Genomic DNA, 20695 nt, shown 5'->3' with positions numbered 1-20695 from the left:
CGCAACGACTTCAAATCCATGGCTGCTCTGAATGCTGCTTTCTCTACTGCTTACTATTGTCTTGCCGCAAACTAACCCGGCAGCAACGACAGCCACAATTACCAGCTCTGTTTCTGACACTAACAAAAGCCTGGCAAAGCTCAGAAGAAGAAAGTCCCGCACTCACCAAACCTCGCAGGCAGGAATTCCGCGCAGTCGTTCCGCTGCAGGCAACCAGTCGTCACACAGGGCTCGTTGCACTGCTCCCGGATCGTCGTTGAGCTGCTCAGCATACAGTCAACTGCATTTCTTCGCTGCTGGCCTCCGTTGTCGCGATCTCACCGCTGGCAGACAGTTGTTTGGAGTCGGAGGCGATCTCACCGCTGCCAACCAGATGTTTGGATCCCACCGATGGCATCGGTTGTTGGGAACTCGGCGCTGACGCCCGTGGTTGTACCTGGGTCGCAAGCCCCAAGGGTAGCGTTGGCCTGGCGGCCTGGGGTACAACTGGAAGCATCCGAAGGTCCCGGCAAAGCATGAGTCGACTGGTAACAACAAAACAACTTGTTTATTTTAACATCGCAAAGAGTTGGCGGTCAGGTTGACCGAAGTAGAGAGACGGGAGAGCACTTTACTCAACAGAAGAAATCGGAGCCCTTCTTTTTGCGTCCGGGGGCAGCTGTTTTTATACTCTCGCAGTTGAGGGCAAGAAGGAACCCCTCAATAGACGAGCACGTGATTGTACAATGGGCTAAGGTGACGCACACTGCCGCCGGTCGGGCACAAAGACTGGAAGGAGAGGGTGACCCCCTGCTTTCGCATCGCCTGGTTCGGGCACAATGACTGGAAGGAGAGGGTGACCCCTGCTGTCGCATCGCCTGGTTCGGGCACAATGGCACATACACTCACACACGCACATGAAGACACGTGGCATCGGAACATGCCTGGAAACGCCTGGAAACGCCTGGCGGGGAGCGTTGCGGCGACGCCGAACGGGCCAAAATGTCTGCCGCCCCGCCGCAGTCGCGCCGGCAAAACCGCGTGTCGCAGGCGAAACGCAACAGGTGCGAAAAAAGAAATAAAGGCATCGTATATAGTGGACAGCCAAGGTTACTTCAAGACAACAGAAAAAGTAGCGAAAGTTTGATGGAGACTTCGCTTCTTTTTGTTATCGTCGTAATCACCTGAATGTCATGGCGTTCCGAAAAAGTACGCGCGTCGAACACCGACTCGCATGTTGATCCAAATTTCGCTCGGTTCGATATAATTTCTACGTTCTGGAAGCCGGCGGCACTAACGTCAAATACCTGCTGGCTTGCGTTTTTTGAAATTCTAATCTCTCGCCGTTTTTTTTTTTTCGGCTTGCATTGTATCATGCAGTCACTTATAGGCTGTGTATAGTGAAAGGCCAAAAGCAGTTTGACATGCCACATTTTGTGCGCGTTCTAGAAATTGTGCCGCTATAGACTCTGCAGCACCACTTCTCGTTCCCCCCCACACACACACAAAACAAATTATAGGGTTTTACGTGCCAAAACCACCATCTGATTATGAGGCACGCCGTAGAGGAGGACTCCGGAAATTTCGACCACATGGGATTCTTTAACGTGCACCTAAATCTAAGTACACGGGTGTTTTCGCATTTCGCCCCCATCGAAATGCGGCCGCCGTGGCCGGGATTCGATCCCGCGACCTCGTGCTTAGCAGCAAACACCATAGCCACTAAAACCACTTCGGGTGCCTTGCATATATTGTAAATACTCTCTCGTACACTTCTACGTACCTGTGATCCCCGTGATGTTTCGGTGGATGTGCGGGCAAAGAAGCTCCGCAGCGGTGGTCGCTTTTTCCACGATGCCCGCCGAGCCTGCGACCGAATTAGCGACATAAACGATCGTCCACTTGCATCCATAAGACCCACGAACGTTCTGTGGTACGGATGATGTCTACGCTGAATATTGGTTGGGCTATTATGAACACGTTAGTCAGTACAACGGTTGGGACCTGACACTCATGTTGACCGGCGACCGTACTGTTTATCTGAAAGGCATGTCAAAGCTTGGTATATGGTTCGAGAACCACTATAGGCGAAGCTTGGAAGTTGGACACCTGCAAGAAAGAACTGCGCATTTTGTTCGGTAAAGCCTTGTGTCGATATGTAGCAGCAAATAAAGACGTGGCCACCAGCGCTCAGTCGTTCTCGGACCCGCGTATACATGTCCTATACATCCAGGACGTGTTCGCGCTCTGTCGGGAAATCGACGGTGACATGGTGGAGTCTGAGAAGGTTGGAGACGTGTTCAATCGAATAGCGGACGACGCGTTAAATCTCTTTACGTGTCCCGAAATTGTGCGAAAGTCGATGACATCATTCGGGAATGCCGATTCTTTGAGCAGGCCAAGGGCCGTCGTATGAGGAAGGCCGGCTACCAAACACCGCTGCGCAGCGTCCTTGTGCGAACACGAGTTGGGAAACATATAGGGAAGACTCAGCATATACGCAAGTCTTACTGGTGGACCATGGAAACTTGCTGCTTGCATCTGCTTCCCTATGCATGGCCGCCGGCTCCGCCAGAGCTTGCACGGCTTGTTCGCCCATAAATCGAAGGGATCATCCGATGGCTCCTGCTGCTCTCAAGGACGACCTCAGCGATTTCTCCGTGCCGTCAGTTCCCCTGATTCGGTCCATCGTGCGGCAGGAACTCTCGAATTCGGGTTTCCCTGTGTGCGGCCGTTTTTAACTCACGGACTTTCTCCCATGATCTCCGCGCCAGGACCAACGGTTCAATACGCACCGTCGTATTATAGCTGTATACAACCCGGCTGTATGGAGAACTGTATACAGACGATCGGCCGACTTGTTTTAAATGCCACTGTATACCGGTCCAGCCGCCCACTATTGTAACGATTTCCGTTGGTCTTCACCGTCGGGAACCCGGTATGTCACTTCTAGCCGCGCCGACAGCAGCTACCGCCGCTCCCAGCTTCCTTTGATTAGTAGTACAACCTCGACGCCGCGATCGCCACGAGGTCGTCAGTCCCGTTCGCCGCCAGCGCGTCGGCCGTCGTCTCCTTCCCTTCGACGACGACGCCCGATCTTGAAAGCCTTCGTGCTGCCTCTCGCTTCAACGCGAACTAAGCGTCGAGGACACAGCGCACGCGAAGCTATCAGCACTGGGTGCACTCTGTCCCCATCGCAGATCGCTTTCAAGACACGGCCCGCGCGGCCGCGTCATACGTATACCCGCAGCCGGAAGACAGTTCGTCACGGGTGCTAATGGTTCGCATCGAGAGGAGGCAGCATCGTTGACCGCGTCTACGCAGGAGATTTACCAAAAGTGACACTGTCCAATTACGTCGCGTACCGCAGCCCGCATTGGCCAGTGCTCATCTTTCACGAAGCCGCGGCATCACCATCATATAACATCGCATAACATGAGTGGACATTGCTTTGCCTCTTCTTCGTCGTCTCCATGCTGGTCTCAGTTTACATATCGGTATTGCAAATCTCGCTTCTCCGTTTCGCGATTATTTCGCGGTGTTTCTCGCAGCTGTACCAAACACAGCAGCATACGACGACGAAACAGCAGGTGATTCGCGAATGCTTACGCGTCATTTAGGTAACTCCCGCAGGAGATTCTGCGCGTAATTGTTTTGCTCTGCCACGGCGCCCTTTTTCAAGTCTGGCACTAAAGTCTAGCACACTTGGAAACCACCCATTTAGCCACTTCAAAATTATGTCTGATGTAAAACATTGTGAAAAACAACGAAAGAAGTGAACCCGCTTCATAACGACATACGGACACGGAGAGGAAACGTCCATGCCGTCTATTTTGCGCAGCTCGTTTTGCTAAAACATTACACACGTTTTAAGCAAACTTGCAGCCCGGGTATATAGCGCCAAGTGTTTTAAGGTGCATGCGTGCAACATGCTTTACGTTATTTTCGCCGGTGCTATTGCTTGCATAATCGTGCACACAGCGGATGAAGGGGTTAAATTGCCTGCCAGTGCAAGTGACCGCCAGTGGAGTCTGGACCGCGCGCCGGAAATCAGCGCGCCCGTGTACACTTCGCTGCGTCGAGACACGTCTGTATATAGAGGTGAATGCCGGCGCCTCGAGAGGTTTATAAAAACGGGCCGTTCCCATACTTCAGAAGTCTGCTCCGGGGACAATAAATCAACGCCGAGCAACTCCCGGGTTAATGACCCGCCAACATCACGTCCCGGGAGATCACGTCCTGACACCGAACACCGCCAGCCGCCATGAAAAGCCAGTCGCCGGTAACTTGAGGCGCTGACTTTCAGGGTCACTTACTATAGCCGTGTCGGTGTGGACGGACTTCCTACAGACTCGATTTAGCCGTTTATCGACGCAGCCGATTTATTTTTTTTTCCCTGATCACTCTTTAGAAATTTAGCTCGTACCGATAAATATATAGTTCACTGTTGATGTTACGATTGCATATCGCAACTGTTTTGCATTGTTACACCCGGCCTCTGCGACTGTCACTTTCATACTTTGTTTTTTATAACTCCACAGCTGCCACTTAACACCAGTTCGCTTTGTTGTCATGAGATCACATTAAATTACTGTTCTTTGTTTGTTTTGATGAGGCCTTTTGTCTCGATCAAGACAGCCACAAGACGCCACCCCTTTATGCTGCTGTTCAGGAGGAGCTCTGAGTCGTGACAACCTCATGATGCTGATTCAACCTCTTTGTATTAATGTCCAAATACAATTTCACATAAAATAAAATTAGAACAAGTTATTCACCGTAATATCTGGCCCTTGAAAGTACACTTGTACACAAAAGAAAAAAAAAATCAGTCAAAGGTTATTGGAGTGAAGAGGAAGCTCGGGAGCTCCTATCTAAACACATGGAAAAGGAGAAATCGTTTTTTTTTTCGGCAACCACTGAACCCACTTTGATGAGGCTTATTGCATTTAAAAGGAAAAGTTAACTTGTAGCGATCTGATCAAGTAGAATTTTATTTGTGCGATTTCTCTCTACAAAAATCGTTGAAAAGTGCAAACTTAAAAAAGGTTATCAAGTTTAGAGGATATAATGATTCTGTAGACTGTATCTGATAATAGTGGACAAAGTTTGTATTATACACCGTTCACAAATGCACCAATAATTTGGGAGAAGAACTTTTGCTAAATCCTCGTAAACATTGTAACAATTTCACGCAAGCTGTAAATTTGTATGTCAAATTCGTCGACTTTATATACTCTAACAGGTGCTACTTACAGAACTCACATATCCGTTTTCTGATGCAGAATTGCGAATTTGCAAGCTTCGTGCTTCAGTATTTCTAAAATTAAAAATTTTCGGGAATTAAGAAAAAAACTACGGGCACTAAACCACAATCCTGCTTCCTAGAGTAACCATAAAATTTAACTTTCTCCCTGAAATGCAACACTATTTCATTTAAATCTATCCAGCGGTTTTCGTAAAAGCATTTTCGCGTTTTTCATGCGGAATTGGCCTCTAGTAGAGCTTCCTCCTAAAAGTAATTATTATAATAATTAGTACAATTATTTTGTTGAAGTACCAACAACTCGAGACTCGCTCCGGCGTAACAAGAAATGCTACTATAGGCTTTGCATGATGTTTGCCGTGCTTGAATTCGCATTTTGAAGTACCAGACTCGGCGTGTGTATATAGCGTATGTGGCACTTTATACGCAAAGCGCATTAGTAGGTTTCCTGACACGCTGTAGAGCAAAAGTTTCATTGTGGATAACTGAGCAAACCAATCACTAGTTAGTTAACTACTGTACTTATTAAAATTTAACTCGATTAACATTTCGTGCTCTTATAGGGGGAGGGCGGGAAAGTAAAAAAAAAATATGATACCCACCGCGGTTGCTTAGTAGCTGCTGCTAAGCACGACGTCGCGGGATCGAATCCCGGCCACGGCGGCCGCATATCGATGGAGGCGAAATGCGAAAAAAAAAAAAAAGACACCCGTGTACTTAGATTTAGGTTCATCTTGAAATATAGGGCAACGGGACGGCACAACAGAAAGGAAGACGAACCCGCCGTGGTTGCTAAGTGGCTATGGCGTTGGGCTGCCGAGCACGAGGTCGCGAGATCGAATCCCGGCCACGGCGGCCGCATTTCGATGGGGGCGAAAACACCCGTGTACTTAGATTTAGGTGCACGTTAAAGAACCCCAGGTGGTCGAACTTTCCGGAGTCCTCCACTACAGCGTGCCTCATAATCAGAAAGTGGTTTTGGCACGCAAAACTCCATAATTTAAAAGGAAGACGAACACAGCCGCAATTCTGTTGTGCGGTCTTGCGCTGCATTTCAAGATGGTTCTCGAGTCAAAATACCAAGTAGGCCAGCATTCAACTCTTCTAGATTTAGGGGCACGTTAAAGAACCCCAAATGGTCCAAATTTCCTGAGTCCTCCACTACGCCGTGCCTGATAATCAGATCGCGGTTTTGGCACGTAAAACCCCATAATTTAGTTTTTTTTTAATGTCCAGAAATAAATGTGCCAAAGGATTGCTCTAATCTTCCTTCAAGTGGAATGGTGCTTGGGCGTTGTGGGGTTGGCGACATCGTAACGCGGTTGACTCTGTAAAATCTACCGGCCACGCCAGTGACACTTGCACTGTGACCAGTCTGCTGTGCCCCCCAGTATATATACACGCACGACACAGTCAGTCGACACGTGTCAGCTTGGCGTCACACGCTTCTCGCACGTGTCTGGTTTGTCCTACGTCAGGAAGTATAAGAAATCATTTCCCACCGAGATGCAGTCGATGAACGAAGGTCAGGGCGTGAGCTTTACTCATCGGTCATGTGGCAGTCGACGAACTTACCGACATCGAGAGAACCTTGTTGTCGGGCTTTACTCACTGTCGCCACGTGCTTGCTACGGCGCTCCCAGCAACTGTGTTTGACGGCGGCGAAAACATTTGCGATCGCTCCGAGATAACGCCGCTTCCTCAGTGCAGAGTGTGCCGATTGATGGCAGGCTATTTGCCCCAATGGCGGAGTGCAAGGTTACCAGCGCAAGATAGCCCATTTCAGCTTTCAGTAATACGCGAGCCTTCCGGTCTGCACGCATCATACGCTGCAGGATGTGTAGCCAGGGGTGAGTGCGCTCGTGTGTGTGTGTCTTATGTGATTTATAGCTTCATGCTCCAACAACGGTTCCCTTCAGCTCTCAAGTTTTAAAGAAGCACACACGCACACAGTGATTCCTCCAGATCTCGACTCATTCACAGCAGCAGCATTTATATAGCGGGCTCTCTCACCTGGAGTAGCGCGAGCCAATGGGGCCTTGAACTAAGGGTTCCACCCTACGAGGAAGTCACCCCAACTCATCAGAAATAAATGTTCCCCCTCCTCTCTCTCTCTCAGCAGAAGTTGCCATCTTCTCACATATTTTTTTTTTTTTTTTGCGATGCAACGCAACATTGTCCTGATACTACGGGAACATTATTGACTGTTGTGACCTCCGTTTAATACGTGCAAAGACGCCACAACCCAAGTGACAGTCAGCGCTAAACCCCTCAATAAATTAAGAAACGCCAAAGCTGCACATTATATAGTGCATGTGGTTATCAGCGCGTGCAGCGCTCAACTGCACATTGCCTCAGTGGCAGTGCTGGGCAAAGTTTTTATTCGGCCTATACGGGCGACAGTGACGCTGAGGAAAAGTCCCGACGACGACTTGACGGGTCGGCGTACTGCACTGGACGGGAGGACACAGCAGACCTGCAGTTTCGAGCTCTCAACTGCTGTCGCCGTCATAGAATAAAAAGCTTTTGTCATTTCAGCCCATCACAGGGACAAGACGAACGAAACGGCATGCACTTGGTCCTATCACAGCGTTAGGACAAATTTGAGTATATTTTTTTTTATACTAAATGTTAGATGAAGCAACAAGGTAGCAGTGCTGCTATACCTGCTATGAACTTACCCAGAAACGATTGATCTTTCTTTTTACTTATTTCCTACCTCGGCTTATTCCCAAGTACGTCCCTCTATTTCCAACTACCCGCCGTGGTTGCTCAGTGGCTATGGTGTTGGGCTGCTGAGCACGAGGTCGCGGGATCGAATCCCGGCCACGGCGGCCGCATTTCGATGGGGGCGAAATGCGCAAACACCCGTGTACTTAGATTTAGGTGCACGTTAAAAAACCCCAGGTGGTCGAAATTTCCGGAGTCCTCCACTACGGCGTGCCTCATAATCAGAAAGTGGTTTTGGCACTTAAAACCCCATAATTTAAATTTCCAACTAGCATTCTAGGTTTCGATATCAAACCTATTGTCCTTTGGTGCGGGTCGATCGGTTACCAGTCATAGCTAGACGATAGCAGCTCTGTTTAAGCTCATTGAAGTGTCTGAATAGGCCACGCTGCTAGAACACGAATATTCAAATTTCGAATATTAAATCTCTAAAAGACTTATGTTACGCAGTTTTCCTTTTTGATTGTTGGCTTTTTTCATTCGTGCTCGTTGTGCATTTTCATTCGAGGCCACAACTTACCTATCTATATTGACATATATATGGTGTTAGGGTTGGCGCCGGACACCACGGGCGATACGTCATCCCCCTACCCTCTACTTGGTCGGAGCCCACGGGCGACAGGTCATTCACCCTACCCTCTACTTGGTCGGAGCCCACGGGTGACAGGTCGTTCCCCCTACCTTCTACTAGGCCGGAGCCCACGGGTGACAGGTCGTTCACCCTACCTTCTACTAGGCCGGAGCCCACGGGCGACAGGTCATTCACCCGACCTTCTCCCGGATTCGTCGAAAAGAGGTTCGACTTCTTCCCGTGCTCGGTAATGCAGGAGGAGGGGCCCTCTCTCTGTGCCTGTCACGTGTCATCGACGGAAGCAAGATCCCGCCCACACTTGTAGAGAGCCTATTTAAGGGGCTCCGAAATGTACTTTTGAGATACTTCATACTTTTCTTATTTTCTTTCAACTACCTTTGAATAAACCGTGCAAGTTTCGCACTAGCAAATCGTCTCGCCCCTGCTTGGTCGCCATGATCTACCGGATGCCTGCGGTCTGCCGACAACGCCACGCTACCCAATAAGTAATGTCGGTCGAGCTTCGACAGGCAGGCGCCGCTACTTCTCGGCAGCAGTACGGTACGCTACCCTGGAGTACGCAACAATGGGAAGGATCCCATGTTCCGGGTGGTACCGGCCTCCGCTATGGCAAGCCTGCTGACTTCACGCCGTCAAATATTCAGGTGTTTTAACGTCCTGAAGCTGCAGCGTGGGTTATCGAGGCACTCCGTGGTGGAGAGCTCCAGATTATTTTGATCAACTGGGGATCTTTAACGCGGCGCACCGCAGAACAAGGTACACGAACGTTTTTCTTTTTTCTTTCTGCCTTGTGCCATCATTGGAATGCGGCCGGGAATCGAACCTTTGACTTCACTCACGCTCACTAGAACCATGGCATAGCCACAGAGGTCTGTGTTACGCCGTTCCAAGCGGACTTTCAAGCCTGTGCAGTTCCTCCGTGACGAGGGACAGCCGCCCATTTGTGTAAAAGTATTTAGCTACGCTGAGAGAAAATAAAAAAAAGCTTCGCGGTACAATGTTCGCGTCTCATGCGGCAGACCAATGTTCAAGTGGAAGCCAGGGTAAAATGTTAAAATCTTCAACGCGTACGGTTTGGAGAGAGAGAGAGCTTTTGACGGTCTCTCCACCTGACGTAAACTGCTGTAGTTGGATACAATTTAAGTCAGCAGTGAAGCTCCGCCCAGGCCCTCATAACCGCCAGCCACAGTTCCTCCGCGAAGCTGCAATAGTTCGTACTTCAAACTTTCCCTGTTACCTAAACCAAGGCGGTAACCACAAAAAATATTATAAAGGCATAATTTTATACGTTTTCACTCGTCTATTATAGAGGTACGGTGAAAGCCTAATTCTTTACTGAATTGATAAAGAACTCTTGCTTCGCTGTAACTATTTATTGCTAAGTTTCACTTCAGTTGGCGGTGAAGTTTCATAGATAAAACGAGCTCAGCAGTGAAATGAACTGCGCCGCGCACTTCTGAAGAGTGAAATGCTCAAACTCCATACACTTTGTCTATGTCTGTTGGATACCTCATCGCTTCCGCCGACGAAGAGACAACAGCAGACGCTCCTGAGGTATCAAGTACGACGCCATCTTGAAAAGGTCGTATAACGACCGTATGACGACCTGAAAAGGTCTTATGACGATTGTTTGCTTCTGTGATTGGCTGCCGGAGTAAAACAACTACGCGTGGTCCTTGTTCCTTGTTTGCCAAGTGCTGTTTTTTTTTTAAGTTGTATCCTACTATAGTCGCGGTGAATCTTTCATGCTTCTGATTCCGGTGTCACACGTACACATCTGATCACGATCGGCACCGACCCGGATCGAGATTCTCGACTGCGATTGGCTCACTCGCGTATTTTGTGCAAAGGAGCCAATCACGACCGAGAAATTCGATCCGGATCGGGCTTGATCGCGATCAAGAGTGCGCCGTGTGACACCCGCACTAAACATGCGAAGGCAGTGACGCGTCTAGCCGGCGTGTTGTCATATACACACATTCAGGAACTTTTCTTATCTCGAAGCACAGATAGTGACGCGTTACTAGCGAAGACGCTTCGGACAGAGCCGTTTGTAACAAAGTTGCTCTCTCTCTCAGCACTATGTTTGCGTCCCACCGCTTCCACCAAGTTTTGTGAAAAAGGAATGATGTCCACCGAGGCAGAAGACAGTATCAAGTTAAATACTCCAACGTTTATTTTGAAATAGAGAGAAAGGAAAGCGCCGGTAAAACTATTACTCTTTTCACACTCACGTCGTAACAAGTGACAATATAAGGCACACACGGTCATGAAACTTTCTTCCGCTGAAAGTAGCGCGACGTCACGCACAGACACTTCCTACAGCCGCCGGTTGAGGGTGACAAATCCGCGCGGACACTTATAAAATCTACAGGCAGTGCATGCATGCCTCTCCGGTCGACGCTTGAAACCATCCCGGAGCCGTCTACTGAGAAATTATAACTTATAAATGCTTGTAATATAATAACGTAAAACACGCTTGAACAGAGGCCGTGTATATATATGTATAAAAAAGAACATTGGTGACTTCGGAGCTGACACCACATGGCTGGCAGACACGGAATCATTGCATAGACCATTTTACCACAAGATATATGGTGTGTCGTCCTATAGCTGATACGAAAGCCTTTCTGCCCGCGTTGCCCGACACACAGCACGTTACAGACACTTCGCAAACAGCGAAGCAGTCGTACATGTATTTGAATAGGTAGGTGTGCGAGAAAAATGACCCCTACGCCAAGGTAACAACGCCCCCATGAACGGAAACTAAAATGGTCTAGGACCAAAGCGTCCGTGCAGCAAACGGAAAGTACACCTGGTCGAAAAGAGACAAACAACTCTCTCTAAACTCTGTACATTCAATAACGCAAGCACGCACTATATAACATATAGACTCTCTGCACATTTTCATTTTTCTTTTCCACGCGCTCTTGAAATAATAGCAAAGGAACATAGTGTTATAGAAGGCACTTGTCTCGGCTCTCCGACCGCGGTTCGAGGAAAAAAAATTTTTGAGCTGCGCAGTTCAGCGAGCTGCCGCCAGCGCCGATCTGGTGGAGGACTAGCGAGACTCGACCAGATCCTCCCTGTGTATGGCGCCGCTTCCAGGTCCGTTGTCGGGTTTGAGTTCCTTGCGGACCATGTAGCCCCGGAAGGCGGCCTGAATTTTGGTCGCCGCCGCTTCCGTGTCTGATGGCTCGCTACCGTTTGCCGTTGGCGCCGCCGACTGCTCCGTCTCACTCGCGTTCCCCGTCGTTTGCGAGGTCTCGCCTGCAAAGCAGTGCGGTGTAGAAATGAAAAAAAGAAAAAAAGAAGAAGAAATCGGTCACCAGAACGCATAGAAAGAAAGCCGGTGGATTAAACCAAACAGCGTCTGGCGAGGACAGTTCAATGAACGATCGCTTGCTAGATAGAAGAAAACAAATTAACGATTCATGAATCCCCCGAATCTATATCATAGTGGAGTTGTGGTATGCTATGTCTATACGGTCTATAGGATATACTCCGTCTTCCTAACACCGTACGTGCAGTGTAGTTAAGGTTAGGGCTCATGCTAAAAAAAAAAAAGGGGGGGGGTCTCCAATGTACGCTGTGAAGTTGGTTGGACAGCGAATCTGTAAACGACAACTAGAATGGGCGCCTACTGCTATGTATAGATTGAAATTATTTACGTGGCGACATTCAGACGTATTTTACCTAATTATTAGCGTAAGGCGCTTCGACGGCCTGCGACATGGCTTGCGCCGCTACTTCGTGCACCTATACAAGGAGTGGACCAGAGAGAAGAGAAATTGGCCGCGCCTCGATCGTACGCAAGCTGCTCTTCAGGAGTCCTCACTATACGTGGCCTTCCCATAGTACTGTCGCAACACAAATCATTCGCTAGGCGGGTTCTTCCTTTACATACGAAAGTGTAGTTAGGTCACCCCCTGCTTCGTATGCTACAGTCAAGCTGCCATCGCCACGGCACCTTGCGCAACGGTAATCTTTACCGGGAAAATATATGTGTGGAGCGCTTCGCATTGCATGTAGGCGCAGCTGCGCCTTAACGTCAATTATGCGGTTCGGATGCTTGTTTCGAGTTTGATCTTTATTGAAACGTATGCTGTTCTGTGTGTTGTACGCGTGATTCCAAAGAATGTACGCACTGTTGGCTCTACTTTGCTGAGAGCTTGTAGCCTGGACACCTTACGGGGGCATGAGGCATTGCATTTGGGGGCATGAGCCATAGATGATGACAGCTTTCTGTCGGCGTTACGACATGACGAAAATTCCGGAATGACAGCTTCGCTGTAAAAAAAGTCAGTTTCGCCCTAAGGTCGAAGCATTGATAGCGATATAGCAATGTTTAGCGTTGCGCTTGGATTACTTCGTTTGGGACCTCTGGGAATCAGCCAGAGGGATGTTTGCTCCTCAATGATACAATTTTCCGTAGGGTTTAATCGAATGCCCCGTTAAATTTGTGTCTACGTTCCTTTTTTGTATGTGTGCGCGCTTTTCAATTTATGACTATCGGTTCTTCCTACTATTGCCTTCATTTTAACATGTAATTTAACCTTTCATAAACGTTAATTGGCTCTTACAGCAGCCTGAAATTTTACGTGTGATTTTAACTTGGAGTTGCCCACCAATTTCTTGGCCAATCGCCCATAGTTGGCATGTGGCACGAGTTGAACGGGCAGCAGCAGTAGCAGCAACAACTTCTTGAACGGCGCTCAAAGTATACGCGGGTGCGACATATTGTCGCGACGCCGCGCGCGAGGCAATTCCTGATTCGTAGAAGGAACATCCCTCTGGCAGCTACGAAACGTCTCTGGCAAGCGGGGAGACAAAGGTGTTTTGTTCCACCTGCTGAGGCAAGCTTCGGTGTCCTAATGGTTAAGAGTATCATCGGGCTCCTGTCATGCAGATGCTTTGTTCGAATCCGGCAGTCGGGCATTTTTAATTATCTCTATCTAAATATGGGGTATAAACATGTATACCCAGAACATTCCGGCGACGGCGATACGGACGGCGAAAGGCCGCCTGGAGTGTCCATATAATTCCTTGTAAATATATAAATATTCTATTTCTGGAGTTCTTACACGATAAAACCAGAATATTATTATGAGGCGCGCCGAATATTGGGAGACTCAGTATTAATTTGGACAGCTGGAGTCCCTTAACGAACATCTATGCATGGCTCATGACAGTCAATCAGTAACGATAATCGGCTGCGTGTTGCAGAGAAGGCAGGAGGACTCGCCCGTTGTGCGCGACAAATCTTCTGTGAAGCTTCGCCAGCGCCGCGCGGTGGGCGATCAGAGGCAGACAATAGAGCCGCATGCCCTTCATCCGATTGTCTCCTCTGGTTGCCTAACGCGACCCACAGCTTTTTGTTTAACTGCACGGAGTTGGTGAGATGGCTTGCACGTGACGTCACGGACGCCATGGGGGTGAATACTTTGCAAAAGCAGGATTGGGCGAATGCGCATGCAGCCTTTCGCCGTGCTACACCTTGAGCGACTCTAATCCGTCGTTATTGTGCTTCCCTGTACCAATCAATGGTTGTACTCGCCGAAATCTTTATGACATCCCTCTTTGATCATAGATGGCTACCCGTGAGTTTTTTCTCTGTCCCTTTCTATCTCTCCGCTTATTCTTATCTCTCTCTCTCTGCTTTTTGTTTTCTATCCACTCTGTGCGTTGTTTATATCCGCTTCATGTGATGTTGATACGAAGTGCGGTATACTTCGATAATATGTCGATAGTTCAGCGGCAAGACAACAACAAAAGACTGCTGCACACGGGCCAGACGCCAGACTAAAGAACGGTTTACTGCGTTATGGCCTCAAGAATATATGGAGAAGCGCGGGCTTCAAACACGCCGCGCTGTCATTCCTGAAACGTCAGTCTACTCCTCCTGTTGGTTAACGGCAACTCCACCTCCCGCTCCGAATTTCGCGTCGGCGCCTGTCACGAAGGCCGGCGAGCGTCCTGTACAATGCTAACGCATCAAGATGGTATTTCGTCTTTTACACAACAATACACAGTGTCCAATCCCAGCTGGCTGTCGGCGCGGTATACTCACTTCAATCATTCGTGCCACAGAGCGGTATGGTTTTAAGATAACTCGAGCGCCTTACCATCTTGTTGCGTTCGGTATTGCAGGTTCTTCCTGGTGAGGTAACCCCGCACGCCAGCCTGAATTTTGACAACTGCAGATTCAATATCTTCCGGTTTAGGGCTCGGACTTAACCTTTCGCCGGGCCTCTCTTGCTGGGGGTCTGCTTGGAGCAGCGGGGCCTGCTCGTGGGGGGCCTCGGAGACGCTGCCGCCAGTGGTCGCCTCGCCGGACGGCCCGTGCGACTTGGAGGTGTGCAAGATCAGCTGCGGCAACTCCGCGGCATGCTCTTGGAGCGCGTGCACTCCGTGCTTCAGGGACTCGGCCGTGTCCGAAGCCTTCGCCGTCACTTGTTCCGACAGGTCGTGAGCTTTGTTCTTGGTCGCGTCGTATATCTCCGCCGATTTCGCCGCGACGGAAGTGGCTGCGGTCGAGACGGCGGAAGTGACGTCGCTGAGCAAGTGGTGGGCCTTCTCCTGGCACAACGCGAACTCCTGCTGCGCCTTCTCCTTGAGCTTTTCGAGCCGGTCCTTCTCGCTGTGGGCGGCGTCGTCCGCCGAGTGCTTCAACGACTCCGAGGCTCCGACGACGGACGAAATGACCCGCTCGACGAGGAGCTCGGCTTCGGACTTGGCGGAGTCGAGCACTTCCTGGGAGACCGCCTTCGGCGACTCCACGGTCTTCTGCGGCCCGTCCTTGGCGGGGTCGCTGAAGTGCAGTTCGGCCGTGCCGTCTTCTACTTCCGAGCCGCTCTTCATTGTGACCGTTTTAGCGGAGAGTGCGCTTTCGCCAGCGGCCGCCGCGTTGACGTCGACGATGGCGGTGCAGACAATGTGTTTCGTAACTGCGAAGTCGAGAGGTTTCCCTTCGGATTGCGTCGGCTCTTCGGGAAGCTGGGGCTTCGTTTGCTGACTTGCAGATTCGGACTGAGTTTTCCCTGAGGCGATCACTTCGGACGATTTTTGCTCTGCGGGGCTGCTCGAGGCAGTGGCCGGTTCCTCCTGCTTGCCCTGTTGCAGAAGCGAATCTATTTTCGCCTTGCCTTTGTCGTGCACTTGCTGAGCGGTATCCTTGAGGAGCTCGGGAACGGCTTTCACGGCGCTGGCAGCGCTCTCGGAGGCGCTCTTGGTAGTTTCACGAACGGCCCTGGCCGCCTGTTCGGATTTTTCCTTCATGGACTCGGCGCCGGACTTCAGCGCGGTAGTAGCTTGTTCTGCTCTCTCCTTGGCAGATTCAGAAGCTTGCTTAACAGCAGGTTCGACCTTTTCTGCCTCGGATCTTAGCGTCTGCTTCGCCTTCTCTGTTGCCAATACAACCTTGTCGGTTGCGGAGGCCGCGGCCTCCTGAGAGGCCTTTTTTACGGCCCCTGCGCCTGCAGCTGTCGCAGCTGCGGCATCCTTCCCGGCAGCGGCAGCAGATTCCTTGAGCTCCTCAGCTTTTGACTTCGCCGCGGAGGCAGCCTCATGAGACTTTTGAGAAATAGCGTCGGCTTCGGTTTTTCCTTGCTGCACGGCTTCCTCACCTTTCTTTGCCACGGAATCGGTGGCCGCGGCGGCCGACTTCTGTGCCTGCTGAGCGAGCGACGCTACTTTCTCCTTTCCCTCGCTCGCCGCCTTTACGGCAGCGTCTTTCAGCTCGCCGGCCTTCTGCAGAGCGACGTCTGCCGCTTGCTTGACTTGTTCGGCCGCTTCGCTAGCCTCTTCAGTCTTTTGCTTCAAGCCCTCGGCGGCTGCCTTCCCGAAGATCAGGAACTCCTGAGGCTTTAGTTTTCCCGCATCGAGAGGTCCGGGAGCGTTGTCCTCCCCTGCCTCGGCTTCCGCTGTTCCAGCGCCAGTCCCTGAGGGAGGCGTTTGAGAAGTGACCTCTCTCTCTGCTGCACTCTTGGGCCGCTCGGCCTGTCCCTGCGCAGTCTCCAGTGCAGGCTTGCCAATCTCCGGAATGAAGGCGCCGCTTTCTCTCTTTCCTCCATCGGCGGGCTTTGAAGCGGCCTCTTCCTTGGCCTTCTGCTTGGCCTCTTCCGACTTCGTGATCCCGAGCTTCGTGAGGAAGCTTTCCCCCTTAGCTTCTGGCGTCTTGGATTCCGGTGTCTTGGCCTCGGGTGTCTTCGCTCCAGGCATCTTGGGCGGTTCCGCCTGCTCAGCGGAGCCGGCCGTCGTTTTGGGCGGACTCGATGGCGACTTGCTCTCTTCGGTCTTGGTGGGCTTCTCGAAGAACGCCTCCTTGGCGGCTCCCACGTTCCTCTTCACGGATTCCAGCACACCCAGAACGTCCTCCTTGGCGGTGTCAAGGACTGTCGGTTTCTTTGAGGACGGCTGGTCCGCAGGCTTTGCTAAGTCGCTAGTCGGAGCCAAAGGCTCGGCCTGAGCCTTCGTCGGAGAGCCAGGCTGCTGCGCCTTGGCTTCTTCGGCAGTGCCCTTCCCATGAGCAGCTTCTTCATGCTTCCCCTGCTGCTTGGCTGCCGAAGCACCTTCGGCGGCAGCCTGCGAGAACGGAGAAGACTGGTTAGACGACTGGTTATTCCGGGGAAGACTCCGGCATCGGTTATTAGCTAAAGAACAATATTCCGGTAATCATAGTAGTCACAAATTTTTACTATATTTTTTTTACCTGCGATATCACTATGGTGTAATGAAAGGTAATACTTTTTAACTCCATGGGGCGAGCGAGTGCTCGAAATTTCGAATAGGAACCGTACAGCAAGGGAAAACGACTAGTATAAGGTTCGAGAATTCACTACTAGAAATTGCTGAACATTCGTTTTCGTTCGTATATAAGGGATAACAATTAACGCTCATTGGAGTCAAATAATTTGACGTTCTTTTTTTATTTTTAACGTGCACCGAATGAACGGCACACGGGCGTTTCTTGCACTTCACCCCCATCGAAACGCGGCGCTTCCCACTCTGCGTAATGCTAGACTCTAACTGCTACGGCACGCGTCCGTTGTAATTGCACTGACCGGAAAGCACACATGCGTAACCACTGTCATCACCTTCCGCACCTCAGACGCTACGAGCGAGGAATATCCCACATACAAGCACTGCCACCCACCGCAGGTCGTCTCGGAACCTATCGAGCGAACGCATGCATTCCTCACCGCAGGGGCCGCTGCTGCTCGACGGCCTGCCTCCCCAGGAGCTCCGTCGGCGTCGGCGGGGACATTCGGCGAACCTGCAGCGGCGGAATAAAGAGGGCGCGGTGTGGCGAACGAACAGAAACAAGTAAACAAATAGCTAAACCACCTTATAACAAAACTAGGTAATATGAAACAATGAGTGTAACGAACAAAGCAGTATTTCGAAGCTGTCAGAACTGAGGGTAAATTTCGCCTTCGAATGGCGCTTCACCGCAAAACGAAGTGCACTGCCACGAAGCAACGGATGAGGGCACTGCAGTGAAGCTGCATCTGAAGAAAAAGAGATTCGCGCTGTTGTGACAGGCACGCGTCGGGTTTTCCGCTTGAATTTCGCATCGACTGGGAATTGCATTCAGAGATCGATATCAAATCATCGGTCCCAACGTTCCGGAGCGACGCATGGGGTACGAGAGACACAACCACCATCATGCTGGGCTACGGATTTAACGCAAACCGCACGTTGTTGTATCTCGGTGAGTAAGAATTTCTGCATCGCGTACATAGAAAAACGGTACGCACTATATGCATTCTGGTATATTCATAGCACCGCCTTGCCATGTACATTCAAGGGTTTGCAACTGCGTATTATGAGGAAACACGAGCACATCTAATCGCCCATGACAGCAAAAATGCAGCACCGGCTCAGAAAGCAGCGTGGAAATGAAATCGGAAGGAACAAAAAGCACACGATGGCCCGCAACCAGAACAAACAAATAAGCTGCGATCCGGGAGCGTACGAACGAACGAACGATTGCGGGCGCGTTGGTGTATGGTGTCTGCAGGGTGATGACATCACTCCTGACCAAAAAATAAAGGTGTATATGGCATCCCTTCGTCGAATCGATTCCTATCATACACCTCTGCCTGAAAGAGAATTCACGGACAAACATTTGTAACGATTCTTTGCAACAATACCCTAATCGATAAAAATCGTGAGCTGTCCCACTCTTTGAATGTGGAAGATAAGTGAAGCTGTTTAGCACACGACACGGAGGTGACACGGAATTTTGAATAAAGGTACGGACTCATTTACAGTGATCTTTATATGCATTCGCGTGGACGACGGGACCGCCGCCCCGAGAAGCCGGAGGAAGCTAGACACGCTTGACATTTCGACGGAACCGCCACCACGGGAGAGCGGAAGTAAAGTACATAGGCGAGCGCTTGGAACGCCGACAAAGAGAGGGCGGTGCGAACGTAGACGTGGCCCACGCGGGTGAAAGTGGGGTATATGTTCTCATCAGTTTAATATGTGATACGAGTTCTATTTGGACCGTAGATATTAAACTTATTTTTGCAAGATGGCGGAGTGCTTGAAGCCTGCTTGACCTCCACCGCGGGTCGGCACTCCTCGGGATCCGCCGAAGGTTTTTGCCCGCGCAGGACAGAAATGCACGGAAACCTAGCCATAAACAGATTCGCTGTAATAGATATACAAAGCAAATGTGGGTATGCCGTGTTTCACTTCAGGTTACGGACGCCAATTGACCTGTTAGGAAGGTTTGTCGCTTGCATGAAGAAACAGATAAGACGCGTCCAACGGGCTTGCTGTTCGCGATAATTGCGTACACGCTCTCAAGAAAACATCTTTTTTTTAGACTGTTGAATAATTGCGACGTTATTCAGTGCATAGCGTTCCCATTCCTTCGTCACCTGGCACGCAAGCTCCCTTTAACAAGAGTGGAACCAGCTCAAATATAAGGCGCATCAGATTGCACGAACTGGACCCTTCGCTTCAACTCCGACCTCTTCCCGCGCTTCACCGACGTCAGGCATCGCTTCTATACCGGCTGTGGTCGGGAGTGGCTTTCACGGAGGCGTACACACTACTTTGATTGGAATGACTGACAGTACTGCATGCGACGTCTGCGGCGTGGAAGCATCGAGTATTTAATTATTGTGCCATTGTCATCGATTTCAGTCGGAAAGACAAACATTATCTATCGCATTGCGACGACTGGACGATCGGCCGTTGTCTGTGCAAGTGCTACTTCAAGAACGTCCCCATCGCTCGTCGGCTCACAAAGCTATGAAGGCACTTTTGTCTTTCTTGAGGGCGACTGACCTATGTGAACGTCTTTGACTCGCTCAGGCCCTCCGCGTGCGCGCGCGAGCTACCGCGGCTTTCCTCCCCCTCCCCTCCCTCTCTCTGTCTTATCTTTCTATTCCCTCTTTCCCGTACTCCAGAGTAGGGTAGCCAACCAAACGCATTTCTGGTTAACATCCCTGCCTTCTCTCTTTATTTCCTCCTCCTCCTCCTCCTCCTATTCGGTGTACTGTAAGTGTTTTTGATTTAACGGAGTTCTCGATTCAACGAAAGAGCTCTCTCGAGTCCGATCGACTTCGTGGAATCGAGGTTTGTCTCTATTGGATATATCCAAAAACAAGAAGAGAATAAAGAAAGCCAGAGCTTCTTTACTTTCTTATATATATTTTTTGTTTGTTTGTGAGGTTTCTTGCTTCCGTTGAACCAAATTTCTGAGAAAATAAAATCAAAATATTACACGTACATTACGGTATTATGTTGCAATGGATAGCTTGAAAGATTTAAGGTCAGGGATAGACAACATACGGCCCGCGGCCGATCTATTTAAACGGGCTTTAATGGAACAAGATCAACTTGGGCAGCTGCGCCAGCCACAAGGTGTTAAAATAATAAAGATTAAGGCAGTCACAAGCTGACCGGTTTACTCTAACGTTTATTCAAAAAAAGCCCGTATCGCCTAAAAAGTTCAGAACGTTCGTCAGAGACACAAGTGGATTATCTCCTCAAGTTAACGTTGAAAAGGTACTTGAAATTTGCATGATTCGCGAAACTATTTTTGTTTTTGTGTTGCGATATGAGAACGTATAATTAAAACATGCATCACTGTAAACAGTTTGTGGCATTAG

General features: G+C 50.0%; 1 protein-coding gene across 2 annotated transcripts in view; it reads right to left on the bottom strand.

Moving 5' to 3' along the window:
• Nucleotides 1-10717: 10717 nt before the first annotated feature.
• LOC142582962 (uncharacterized) overlaps nt 10718-20695 on the bottom strand; it is a 47744-nt gene continuing 37766 nt past the window's right edge. The window contains exons 2-4 of one of the 2 annotated variants that reach the window (XM_075693129.1): nt 17765-17838; nt 14690-17147; nt 10718-11834 (exon numbers count right to left, since the gene is read on the bottom strand). In XM_075693129.1, coding sequence (XP_075549244.1) covers nt 11626-11834; nt 14690-17147; nt 17765-17838 — 2741 coding nt within the window. In that variant the 3' untranslated portion in view covers nt 10718-11625. The remainder of the gene's footprint in view (nt 11835-14689; nt 17148-17764; nt 17839-20695) is intronic. The other variant, XM_075693130.1, reaches the window with a different exon arrangement.

This window comes from Dermacentor variabilis, chromosome 5 (genome assembly GCF_050947875.1).
Source record: "Dermacentor variabilis isolate Ectoservices chromosome 5, ASM5094787v1, whole genome shotgun sequence".
Classification (NCBI taxonomy): Eukaryota; Metazoa; Arthropoda; class Arachnida; order Ixodida; family Ixodidae; genus Dermacentor; species Dermacentor variabilis.
The sequence above is the reverse complement of the archived record's forward strand: the minus strand, read 5'-3'. Positions and strand labels throughout refer to the sequence as shown.